The 12370-nt window shown below is 47.9% G+C and overlaps 1 protein-coding gene across 1 annotated transcript in view; it reads right to left on the bottom strand.

The window, feature by feature from the left end:
• LOC124136927 (repulsive guidance molecule A-like) overlaps positions 1 to 1093 on the bottom strand; it is a 64917-nt gene extending 63824 nt beyond the window's left edge. The window contains exon 1 of the mRNA XM_046503002.2: positions 985 to 1093. Within this exon, the coding sequence (XP_046358958.1) occupies positions 985 to 1010 (26 nt within the window). The 5' untranslated portion in view covers positions 1011 to 1093. The remainder of the gene's footprint in view (positions 1 to 984) is intronic.
• Between the last annotated feature and the right edge of the window lie 11277 nt (positions 1094 to 12370).

The raw sequence follows: 12370 nt of genomic DNA on the forward strand, positions 1-12370 counted from the left end.
GAATGATTTTCACAAATTACACGAAATGTCACCATTAAATAATTTATCTTCCATGTCGTAGATTTCGGTCACTCGTGAAGGCTATGTCGCGTACGGAAAGTCTTTTTTTTTCTTATAAATATTAATAATTACTTATTTCAATTATCAATTTTTATAATTCAAAATTAGTATATTCATGTTATAATTTTCTCGATCTCCAATAGTACAAATTCTTAAATAATCATAAAAAAACATCATTGGATTAAACATTAACATGAAAATAATAAAAGTACAAATTGATCTCAAAAGAGAAATAAGTCACAAGTTCATTAACGCGGACAGTAAAAAATAAGTTACCGGCTAATTCTACATCCTGTCCACACCGGAAGGGCAGATACCATAACCTAGGCCAGAAGCTTCTCGGAGCCGAATTCGCCGAGACTTGGGCGTTATTTCAGATGAATGTATCTCACTCGTCAGAAGCGTCGTTATGAGTAGTTGAGAGTGTATCTTAACCCGAAGTGTGAAGTTTACGACACAAGCCTTCTTTTATCATACGCTGCAACGACCTTAGCAACGCGCGGTTAATACTACCGAGATAAACACTACGAGGTGTTTACCAGTGACGTTATCAAGATGGGAGAGTGATACATTTTATTAAAATATATATGCTCGAAAATACGATGACTTCTGATAAACTGTACAAGTCTCCCTGCTTATCTTGTTCCAGACTGACGAAATTGAATTAACAAATGTTTTGGCTTTCATCCTTCATGTCATTGCAAAGAAATATGCGTTTGATTTATCACCATTTCAACACCCGGTAATCTTTGCATTAGTAACTATTTAAAAACGATTGACGGTATAAATGGTATACCATTATATGAAATAACGTTTTTTTCGTCCTATTTACATGTATTTTATAACAGTAATTTATTCATATTTGAAAAGTTTGCGTTTTTCATTTCAGTTCTTAAAAAATGAACACACAAATGGCATATTTACCTTTTGTTGGTGAGTCTAGGATTCATGTTTTCTCTATTTTCTCTTTATTCCTGGAATTGCTCATGTTGTGGAATATTCCTTCAATATTGGCGCTAGAGGCAACCGCGTAACTGTCGGAATAAATCCTTAGCACGATGTGAATTACTCTAACGTGGGGATCGTTAGGCCCTCACATATATATACATTAACAGATGGGTAAATAAGCCCCTACCAAAATTACTCTCCAAACGACGAGACCAAAGCTTCGCGCCAAGCGAGCGATATCGTCTGCTTGTCGAAAATCTCATCTGCTGTGCAGTATTGGAAGAGAAGCAGACGAGATGTGATGGGTGTTTGACAGATTCAGATCGAGATTGGAGAAATAATGACAACGGGATTGCATAATTACTACTATTTATCGCCGACTTTGGGGAAGATTATTACTGCGCTGAGCCGGAGTGAGTTATAATAGCTAACGAGCGAGATGAAGATATCTCGGGGGGGGGGGGGGGGGGGGGGGAGGAGATGGGTGACGGTGAGGGTGGAAGGAGGGGTGGGGTGAAGTGTGGGAGGAGAGAGGAGAGCAGGGCTATGGAGATGGGGCGCGGGTGGGGGTGGGGGGGATAAATTTGTTTGGGTTTGAGGTTGGGGCTTCATGTGTAGGTTGCGAGGAGGAGGTTTGTCCGGGGTGCAGCAGGTGTTTGTGTTGTGTAGGGTGCGAGGAGGAGATTTGTCCGAGGTGCAGCAGGGGTTTGTGTTGTTTAGGGTTGTCCGAGGTGAAGCAGGGGTTTGTGTTGTGTAGGGTTGTCCGAGGTGAAGCAGGGGTTTGTGTTGTGTAGGGTGCCAAGAGAGGATTGTCCGGGGTGCACCAGGGGTTTGTGTTGTGTAGGGTTGTCCGAGGTGAAGCAGGGCTTTGTGTTGTGTAGGGTTGTCCGAAGTGAAGCAGGGGTTTGTGTTGTTTAGGGTTGTCCGAGGTGAAACAGGGGTTTGTGTTGTGTAGGGTTGTCCGAGGTGAAGCAGGGGTTTGTGTTGTGTAGGGTGCGAAGAGAGGATTGTCCGGGGTGCACCAGGGGTTTGTGTTGTGTAGGGTTGTCCGAGGTGAAGCAGGGCTTTGTGTTGTGTAGGGTTGTCCGAAGTGAAGCAGGGGTTTGTGTTGTGTAGGGTTGTCCGAGGTGCAGCAGGGCTTTGTGTTGTTTAGGGTTGTCCGGGGTGCAGCAGGGGTTTGTGGTGTGTAGGGTTGTCCGAGGTGCGGCAGGGGTTTGTGTTTTTTACGGTTGTCCGGGGTGCAGCAGGGCTTTGTGTTGTTTAGGGTTGTCCGGGGTGCACCAGGGCTTTGTGTTGTGTAGGGTTCTCCGAGGTGCAGCAGGGGTTTGTGTTGTGTAGGGTGCCAGGAGAGGGTTGTCCGGGGTGCAGCAGGGGTTTGTGTTGTGTAGGGTTGTCCGAGGTGAAGCAGGGGTTTGTTTTGTGTAGGGTTGTCCGAGGTGCAGCAGGGGTTTGTGTTGTGTAGGGTTGTCCGAAGTGAAGCAGGGGTTTGTGTTATGTAGGGTTGTCCGAGGTGCAGCAGGGGTTTGTGTTGTTTAGGGTTGTCCGAGGTGCAGCAGGGGTTTGTGTTGTTTAGGGTTGTCCGAGGTGAAGCAGGGGTTTGTGTTGTGTAGGGTTGTCCGAAGTGAAGCAGGGGTTTGTGTTGTGTAGGGTTGTCCGAGGTGCAGCAGGGGTTTGTGTTGTGTAGGGTTGTCCGAGGTGCAGCAGGGGTTTGTGTTGTTTAGGGTTGTCCGAGGTGCAGCAGGGGTTTGTGTTGTTTAGGGTTGTCCGAGGTGAAGCAGGGGTTTGTTTTGTGTAGGGTTGTCCGAGGTGCAGCAGGGGTTTGTGTTGTGTAGGGTTGTCCGAAGTGAAGCAGGGGTTTGTGTTGTGTAGGGTTGTCCGAGGTGCAGCAGGGGTTTGTGTTGTGTAGGGTTGTCCGAGGTGCAGCAGGGGTTTGTGTTGTTTAGGGTTGTCCGAGGTGCAGCAGGGGTTTGTGTTGTGTAGGGTTGTCCGGGGTGCAGCAGGGCTTTGTGTTGTTTAGGGTTGTCCGAGGTGCAGCAGAGGTTTGTGTTGTGTAGGGTTGTCCGAGGTGCGGCAGGGGTTTGTGTTTTTTAGGGTTGTCCGGGGTGCAGCAGGGCTTTGTGTTGTTTAGGGTGCGAGGAGAGGGTTGTCCGAGGTGCAGCAGGGGTTTGTGTTGTGTAGGGTTGTCCGAGGTGAAGCAGGGGTTTGTTTTGTGTAGGGTTGTCCGAGGTGCAGCAGGGGTTTGTGTTGTGTAGGGTTGTCCGGGGTGCAGCAGGGCTTTGTGTTGTTTAGGGTTGTCCGAGGTGCAGCAGGGGTTTGTGTTGTGTAGGGTGCGAGGAGAGGATTGTCCGGGGTGCAGCAAGGGTTTGTGTTGTGTAGGGTTGTCCGAGGTGAAGCAGGGGTTTGTTTTGTGTAGGGTTGTCCGAGGTGCAGCAGGGGTTTGTGTTGTGTAGGGTTGTCCGAAGTGAAGCAGGGCTTTGTGTTGTGTAGGGTTGTCCGAGGAGCAGCAGGGCTTTGTGTTGTTTAGGGTTGTCCGGGGTGCAGCAGGGCTTTGTGTTGTTGAGGGTTGTCCGGGGTGCAGCAGGGGTTTGTGTTGTGTAGGGTTGTCCGAGTTGCACCAGGGGTTTGTGTTGTGTAGGGTGCGAGGAGAGGGTGTTCCGGGTTGCAGCAGGGGTTTGTTGTGTAGGGTGCGAGGAGGAGGGTTGTCCGAGGTGCAGCAGGGCTTTGTGTTGTGAAGGGTTGTCCGGGGTGCAGCAGGGGTTTGTACTGAGGGGAGGGGTGTCGGCAGTACGTTTTATGGTGTACGAGTAACAAGGGAGACGAGGTGTTTTTGATGAGAGGGGAACGGGAGCCTGGGGAAGGTGTTTGTTATGTGGGAGGGTAACAGGGGAGTGAGATGTTTGTGTGTGAGGGAAACGTGAGTGAGATGTTTGTGTGTGAGGGTAACAGGGGAGTGAGATGTTTGTGTGTGAGAGTACCAGGGGAGTGAGATGTTTGTGTGTGAGAGTACCAGGGGAGTGAGATGTTTGTGTGTGAGCGTAACAGGGGAGTGAGATGTTTGTGTGTGAGGGTAACAGGGGAGTGAGATGTTTGTGTGTGAGAGTACCAGGGGAGTGAGATGTTTGTGTGTGAGGGTAACAGGGGAGTGAGATGTTTGTGTGTGAGGGAAACAGGGGAGTGAGATGTTTGTGTGTGAGGGTAACAGGGGAGTGAGATGTTTGTGTGTGAGAGTACCAGGGGAGTGAGATGTTTGTGTGTGAGGGAAACAGGGGAGTGGGGTGTTTGTGTGTGAGGGTAACAGGGGAGTGAGATGTTTGTGTGTGAGGGAAACAGGGGAGTGGGGTGTTTGTGTGTGAGGGTAACAGGGGATTGAGATGTTTGTGTGAGAGGGTAACAGGGGAGTGGGGTGTTTGTGTGTCTGAGAGTACCAGGGGAGTGAGATGTTTGAGTGTGAGGGTAACAGGGGAGTGAGATATTTGTGTGTGAGGGAAACGCGAGTGAGATGTTTGTGTGTGAGGGTAACAGGGGAGTGAGATGTTTGTGTGTGAGGGAAACAGGGGAGTGGGGTGTTTGTGTGTGAGGGTAACAGGGGAGTGAGATATTTGTGTGTGAGGGTAACAGGGGAGTGAGATATTTGTGTGTGAGGGTAACAGGGGAGTGGGGTGTTTGTGTGTGAGGGTAACAGGGGAGTGAGATATTTGTGTGTGAGGGTAACAGGGGAGTGAGATGTTTGTGTGTGAGAGTACCAGGGTAGAGTGAGATGTTTGTGTGTGAGGGTAACAGGGGAGTGAGATGTTTGTGTGTGAGAGTACCAGGGGAGTGAGATGTTTGTGTGTGAGGGTAACAGGGGAGTGAGATGTTTGTGTGTCAGGGAAACGTGAGTGAGATGTTTGTGTGTGAGGGTAACAGGGGAGTGAGATGTTTGTGTGTGAGGGAAACAGGGGAGTGGGGTGTTTGTGTGTGAGGGTAACAGGGGATTGAGATGTTTGTGTGAGAGGGTAACAGGGGAGTGGGGTGTTTGTGTGTCTGAGAGTACCAGGGGAGTGAGATGTTTGAGTGTGAGGGTAATAGGGGAGTGAGATATTTGTGTGTGAGGGTAACAGGGGAGTGAGATATTTGTGTGTGAGGGTAACAGGGGATTGAGATGTTTGTGTGAGAGGGTAACAGGGGAGTGGGGTGTTTGTGTGTCTGAGAGTACCAGGGGAGTGAGATATTTGTGTGTGAGGGTAACAGGGGAGTGAGATATTTGTGTGTGAGGGAAACAGGGGAGTGAGATATTTGTGTGTGAGGGTAACAGGGGAGTGGGGTGTTTGTGTGTGAGGGTAACAGGGGAGTGAGATATTTGTGTGTGAGGGTAACAGGGGAGTGAGATGTTTGTGTGTGAGAGTACCAGGGTAGAGTGAGATGTTTGTGTGTGAGGGTAACAGGGGAGTGAGATGTTTGTGTGTGAGAGTACCAGGGGAGTGAGATGTTTGTGTGTGAGGGTAACAGGGGAGTGAGATGTTTGTGTGTCAGGGAAACGTGAGTGAGATGTTTGTGTGTGAGGGTAACAGGGGAGTGAGATGTTTGTGTGTCAGGGAAACAGGGGAGTGGGGTGTTTGTGTGTGAGGGTAACAGGGGATTGAGATGTTTGTGTGAGAGGGTAACAGGGGAGTGGGGTGTTTGTGTGTCTGAGAGTACCAGGGGAGTGAGATGTTTGAGTGTGAGGGTAATAGGGGAGTGAGATATTTGTGTGTGAGGGTAACAGAGGAGTGAGATATTTGTGTGTGAGGGTAACAGGGGATTGAGATGTTTGTGTGAGAGGGTAACAGGGGAGTGGGGTGTTTGTGTGTCTGAGAGTACCAGGGGAGTGAGATATTTGTGTGTGAGGGTAACAGGGGAGTGAGATATTTGTGTGTGAGGGTAACAGGGGAGTGAGATATTTGTGTGTGAGGGTAACAGGGGAGTGGGGTGTTTGTGTGTGAGGGTAACAGGGGAGTGAGATATTTGTGTTTGAGGGTAACAGGGGAGTGAGATGTTTGTGTGTGATAGTACCAGGGTAGAGTGAGATGTTTGTGTGTGAGGGTAACAGGGGAGTGAGATGTTTGTGTGTGAGGGTAACAGGGGAGTGAGATGTTTGTGTGTGAGAGTACCAGGGGAGTGAGATGTTTGTGTGTGAGAGTACCAGGGGAGTGAGATGTTTGTGTGTGAGGGTAACAGGGGAGTGAGATGTTTGTGTGTGAGGGAAACAGGGGAGTGAGATGTTTGTGTGTGAGGGTAACAGGGGAGTGAGATGTTTGTGTGTGAGAGTACCAGGGGAGTGAGATGTTTGTGTGTGAGGGTAACAGGGGAGTGAGATGTTTGTGTGTGAGAGTACCAGGGGAGTGAGATGTTTGTGTGTGAGGGAAACAGGGGAGCGGGGTGTTTGTGTGTGAGGGTAACAGGGGAGTGAGATGTTTGTGTGTGAGGGAAACAGGGGAGTGGGGTGTTTGTGTGTGAGGGTAACAGGGGAGTGAGATGTTTGTGTGAGAGGGTAACAGGGGAGTGAGATGTTTGTGTGTGAGAGTACCAGGGGAGTGAGATGTTTGTGTGTGAGGGTAACAGGGGAGTGAGATGTTTGTGTGTGAGGGTAACAGGGGAGTGAGATGTTTGTGTGTGAGAGTACCAGGGGAGTGAGATGTTTGTGTGTGAGAGTACCAGGGGAGTGAGATGTTTGTGTGTGAGGGTAACAGGGGAGTGAGATGTTTGTGTGTGAGGGAAACAGGGGAGTGAGATGTTTGTGTGTGAGGGTAACAGGGGAGTGAGATGTTTGTGTGTGAGAGTACCAGGGGAGTGAGATGTTTGTGTGTGAGGGTAACAGGGGAGTGAGATGTTTGTGTGTGAGGGAAACAGGGGAGTGAGATGTTTGTGTGTGAGGGTAACAGGGGAGTGAGATGTTTGTGTGTGAGATTACCAGGGGAGTGAGATGTTTGTGTGTGAGGGTAACAGGGGAGTGAGATGTTTGTGTGTGAGGGAAACAGGGGAGTGGGGTGTTTGTGTGTGAGGGAAACAGGGGAGTGGGGTGTTTGTGTGTGAGGGAAACGGGGGAGTGGGGTGTTTGTGTGTGAGGGAAACAGGGGGGTGGGGTGTTTGTGTGTGAGGGTAACAGGGGAGTGGGGTGTTTGTGTGTGAGGGAAACAGGGGAGTGGGGTGTTTGTGTGTCAGGGAAACAGGGGAGTAGGGTGTTTGTGTGTGAGGGAAACAGGGGAGAGGGGTTTTTGTGTGTGAGGGTAACAGGGGATTGAGATGTTTGTGTGAGAGGGTAACAGGGGAGTGGGGTGTTTGTGTGTCTGAGAGTACCAGGGGAGTGAGATGTTTGTGTGTGAGGGAAACGGGAGTGAGATGTTTGTGTCAGAGGGTAACAGGGGAGTGAGGTGTTTGTGTGAGGGAAACATGGGAGTGGGGTGTTTGTGTGTGAGGGAAACAGGGGTGTGGGGTGTTTGTGTGTGAGGGAAACGGGGGAATGGGGTGTTTCTGTGTGAGGGTAACAGGGGAACGGGGTGTTTGTGTGTGAGGGAAACGGGGGAGTGGGGTGTTTGTGTGAGGGAAACATGGGAGTGGGGTTTTTGTGTGTGAGGGAAACAGGGGAGTGGGGTGTTTGTGTGTGAGGGAAACAGGGGAGTGGGGTGTTTGTGTGTGAGGGAAACGGGGGTGTGGTTTTCCTAAAACCACCCTCACCCCTCCCAACCTCCACCCAACACCACCCTCATCCCTCTCAACCTCCACCCAACACCACCCTCACCCCTCCAAACCTCCACTCAACCTCCACCCGAGTCTACCCACCCAATAAACCACCCTCACCCCTCCCAATCTCAACTCAAAACCAACCTTATCTCTCCCAACCTCCACCCAACACCACCCTCATCCTTCCAAACCTCCACTCAGCCTCACCCTCACCCTTCCCAACCTCCACCCAACCTCACCCTCATCCCTCCCAACTCCACCCAACACTACCCTCACCCCTCCCAACCTCCATCCAACACCACCCTCACCCCACTCAACCTCCACCCAACACTACCCTCACCCATCCCAACCTCCGCTTAACCGCACCCTTCCCAACATCCTACCAACACCACGTCACCCCATTCCAACCTCCACTGAACCTCCACCCGACTCAACCCACCCTAAAACCACCCTCATCCCTCACAACCTCCACTCAACCTCACCCTCACCCTTCCCAACCTCCACCCAACCTCACCCTCATCCCTCCCAACTCCACCCAACACCACCCTCATCCCTCCCAACCTAAACTCAACCTCACCCTCATACTTCCCAACCTCCACCAAACCTCACCCTCACCCCTCCCAACCTCCACCCAATACAACCCTTACCCCTCCCAACCTCCACACAACACCATCCTCACCCCTCCCAGCCTCCACCCAACGCCACCCTCACCCCTCCCAACCTCCACTCAACCTCTACCCGACACCCGCATCGAACCATTAATCCACGTATCTGGTGTTCTCCTTCTCTATCAGCCTACAACCGGTGGAACGCCCAATGTCATCTCGTTTGCTTTCACGTCTACCAGCATTGACAAAGCCAGCGATCTACTTGATGGGTTATACGAGGAGGGGCATTTACGAGTGTCAGCACAAATTATCACTCTGACTGCAATCATATCTGAATCCTGTACCTTCACCCGCCTGATTTATGATTTTAAAAACGCAGTGTGTTTGGTTTTCTATTATCCACGTTAATCCCGTCGTTCCGTCACAAACATTGTAAACTTTGGCAATAAAAGTTGTCTTCAAAGTAACTGTCTCGTCAGTGTCGGCTTTCGACTCGTTCTCGGTATCATTACGTCGTAGAAAGACAATTGTCGGAAGGGCCCGTTTTGAAAATGTGGCATAGTTTTTCATCTAAATCATCCCTATTCCCTCAGTTGTGACGACGCATTGTATTGTAGATTGGAGCCTTCACCTAGCCAGTGTTGGTTGTAGTTTATGGCAGATTTTAAAGTGCACGTAAGAACGAAAGTGTGGTTTAATAAAATTACCTGTTGGAGGGGCTCCCAGGAAGGAAATAGGTCAGGAAAGAATGAAAGTGTCGTTTAATAACATTCCCTGTTGGAGGGGCTTCCCAGGAAGGAACTAGGGAATGTAAAAAAGAAAGTGTCGTTTAATAACATTACCTGTTGGAGGGACTCCCCAGAAGAAACGAGGGCATGTAAAAAAGAAAGTGTCGTTTAATAACATTACCTGTTGGAGGAACTCCCCAGGAAGAAACGTGGGAATGAAGCAAAAAAGCGCTTTTTAATAACATTATCTGTTGGAGAGGCTCCCCAGGAAGAAACGAGGGAATGTAAGAAATAAAAGATCCTTTTAATAACATTCCCTGTTGGAGGGGCTCCCCAGGAAGGAACGAGGGAATGTAAAAAAGAAAGTGTCGTTTAATAACATTACCTGTTGGAGGGACTCCCCAGTAAGAAACGTGGGAATGTAGCAAAAAAAGCGCTTTTTAATAACATTCCCTGTTGGAGGGGCTCCCAGGAAGGAACAAGGGAATGTAAGAAATAAAAGATCCTTTTAATAACATTCCCTGTTGGGGGTAGACCCCAGGAAGGAACGAGGGAATGTAAGAAGGAAAGTGTCGTTTAATAACATTTCCTGTTGGAGGGACTCCCCAGTAAGAAACGTGGGAATGTAGCAAAAAAAGCGCTTTTTAATAACATTCCCTGTTGGAGGGGCTCCCAGGAAGGAACAAGGGAATGTAAGAAATAAAGTGCCGTTAATAACATTCCCTGTTGGAGGGACTCCCCAGAAGAAACGAGGGAATGTAAAAAGAAAGTGTCGTTTAATAACATTACCTGTTGGAGGGACCCCCCAGAAGAAACGAGGGAATGTAAAACAGAAAGTGTCGTTTAATAACATTCCCTGTTGGAGGGGCTCCAAGCAAGGAACGAGGGAATGTAAAACAGAAAGTGTCGTTTAATAACATTACCTGTTGGAGGGGCTCCAAGCAAGGAACGAGGGAATGTAAAACAGAAAGTGTCGTTTAATAACATTACCTGTTGGAGGGGCTCCAAGCAAGGAACGGGGGAATGTAAAACAGAAAAGTGTCGTTTAATAACATTACCTGTTGGAGGGACTCCCCAGAAGAAACGAGGGAATGTAAAACAGAAAGTGTCGTTTAATAACATTACCTGTTGGAGGGGCTCCAAGCAAGGAACGAGGGAATGTAAAACAGAAAGTGTCGTTTAATAACATTACCTGTTGGAGGGGCTCCAAGCAAGGAACGAGGGAATGTAAAACAGAAAGTGTCGTTTAATAACATTCCCTGTTGGAGGGGCTCCAAGCAAGGAACGAGGGAATGTAAAACAGAAAGTGTCGTTTAATAACATTACCTGTTGGAGGGGCTCCAAGCAAGGAACGAGGGAATGTAAAACAGAAAGTGCCGTTTAATAACATTACCTGTTGGAGGGGCTCCAAGCAAGGAACGAGGGAATGTAAAACAGAAAGTGTCGTTTAATGACATTACCTGTTGGAGGGGCTCCAAGCAAGAAACGAGGGAATGTAAAACAGAAAGTGTCGTTTAATAACATTACCTGTTGGAGGGGCTCCAAGCAAGGAACGAGGGAATGTAAAACAGAAAGTGTCGTTTAATAACATTACCTGTTGGAGGGACTCCCCAGAAGAAGCGAGGGAATGTAAAACAGAAAGTGTCGTTTAATAACATTCCCTGTTGGAGGGGCTCCAAGCAAGGAACGAGGGAATGTAAAACAGAAAGTGTCGTTTAATAACATTACCTGTTGGAGGGACCCCCCAAGCAAGGAACGAGGGAAAGTAAGAAATAAATAAATCATCATTTGATAACATTCCCTGTTGGAGGGGCTGAACAAGTGCATGTAAGAAAGAAATCGTCGTTTTATAACATTACCTGTTAGAGTGACATAAACAAACGCCAACATTACAACATTTCATACATGTCATTTACCGCAACGCCAAACATTAAGATGGGACACCTGTACCCTATTACACTATCGGTAGCAATAAGCTGTAGCGTATATACTCACGTGACTGAATACTCCCAATCGATCACCAATATAATCTGCCAACGCCTAATGGCATGCGTGTCATGTTACTTCAGTAATTATTGTCATTTATCATAAACTTTTAAAAAAGTGAGTGCGCTCAAATTAGCCTAGTGGTAAACGCGTTCGCCCCTGACGGCGAAGATATATGGGTTCGATTCTCCACATAGGTTTGATGTGCGAAACCCGTTCTTGGTATTTCCGTTGTAGCATTGATGGAATATTGCTTAAAGCAGCGTAAAAACCTACAAAAATTCAATTTATGCGTTAATTTTTCCCCATCATAACCAAACATCGCACATCTGCATAAAAAACAATACTCCCAACCCAGACACAACAATCGAAGTAGTGTGATCGACGCCAACTGGAATCTCGTTGACGCCACTATTGTCACGTGACATGGCTGAAGGGTTTCCAGATTACCTAAAAAACTCGAGTGATCGGCCAGGAAAACGAGTTAGCATTCTCCGTGTCAAAGTGGAGGCCGGGGCAATTCGTCATGGCGTTGCCATATTGGCACACTTCTCAACTTTTTGGCCACGGATCTCAGAGAATTCGTGTCGAGCTTTACTAAGAAATCAGATGTGTTTATATACGGGAGAAAGATACAGGACTTGTGTTCAAGTTGCTATTATAGCGATTGTTTGTTGAACGCGTTGCTGTCGTTTGGTTGGTTCTAATACATATGTCATATCCTATCAGCCATCTGAAGGGCAGCGTTCCTTCACGAACCTTTGGCTATCTCAATCTGACAACTGTTTCTTTTTCAATGTACTCTTAAAGTCGTCCAAAATGCGTAAAAGAATCGGTTTAGCCGTTAGTACAGGGAGACTAATATATGGGATAGCAAACAAGTTTGGTGAAATCTTTAAGACCCAACTTTTTGACATACTCTGTTCGCGCAGTGGCAATGTAAACAAACAACGCGACATGCTATAGGTTCACCAGATATTTCCTTGTTCGTAAAAATTGTTCATGAATACCACAGTATGAATGGGAATCTCACGTTGGACCAGCTCACAAATATCAGAGAACCAAATTTCTTCATGAACCTCTGACGGGTGTTCTTGTAGAAAGCCTTGTCAGGGGTTTACTGACAAGGACGACGAGGATATCGTTTGCTGAAACTTTGGGAAGAGTCATCAGGTTATCTGTTCGGTGAGCAAATGTACCTACCGCTGGACCGCCCGTACCCTCCTACCTGGTCTGTGTGAGTGAGTGAATAGTGTTTTACGTCGTATTTGTTGTTTTGTGCCAAGACAAACCAGAATATATATATTTAAAGTTTTAAATATATATAATGTGACAAGGATC

Source organism: Haliotis rufescens, unplaced genomic scaffold, assembly GCF_023055435.1.
Source record: "Haliotis rufescens isolate VD_foot unplaced genomic scaffold, xgHalRufe1.0.p SCAF_1, whole genome shotgun sequence".
Lineage (NCBI taxonomy): Eukaryota > Metazoa > Mollusca > Gastropoda > Lepetellida > Haliotidae > Haliotis > Haliotis rufescens.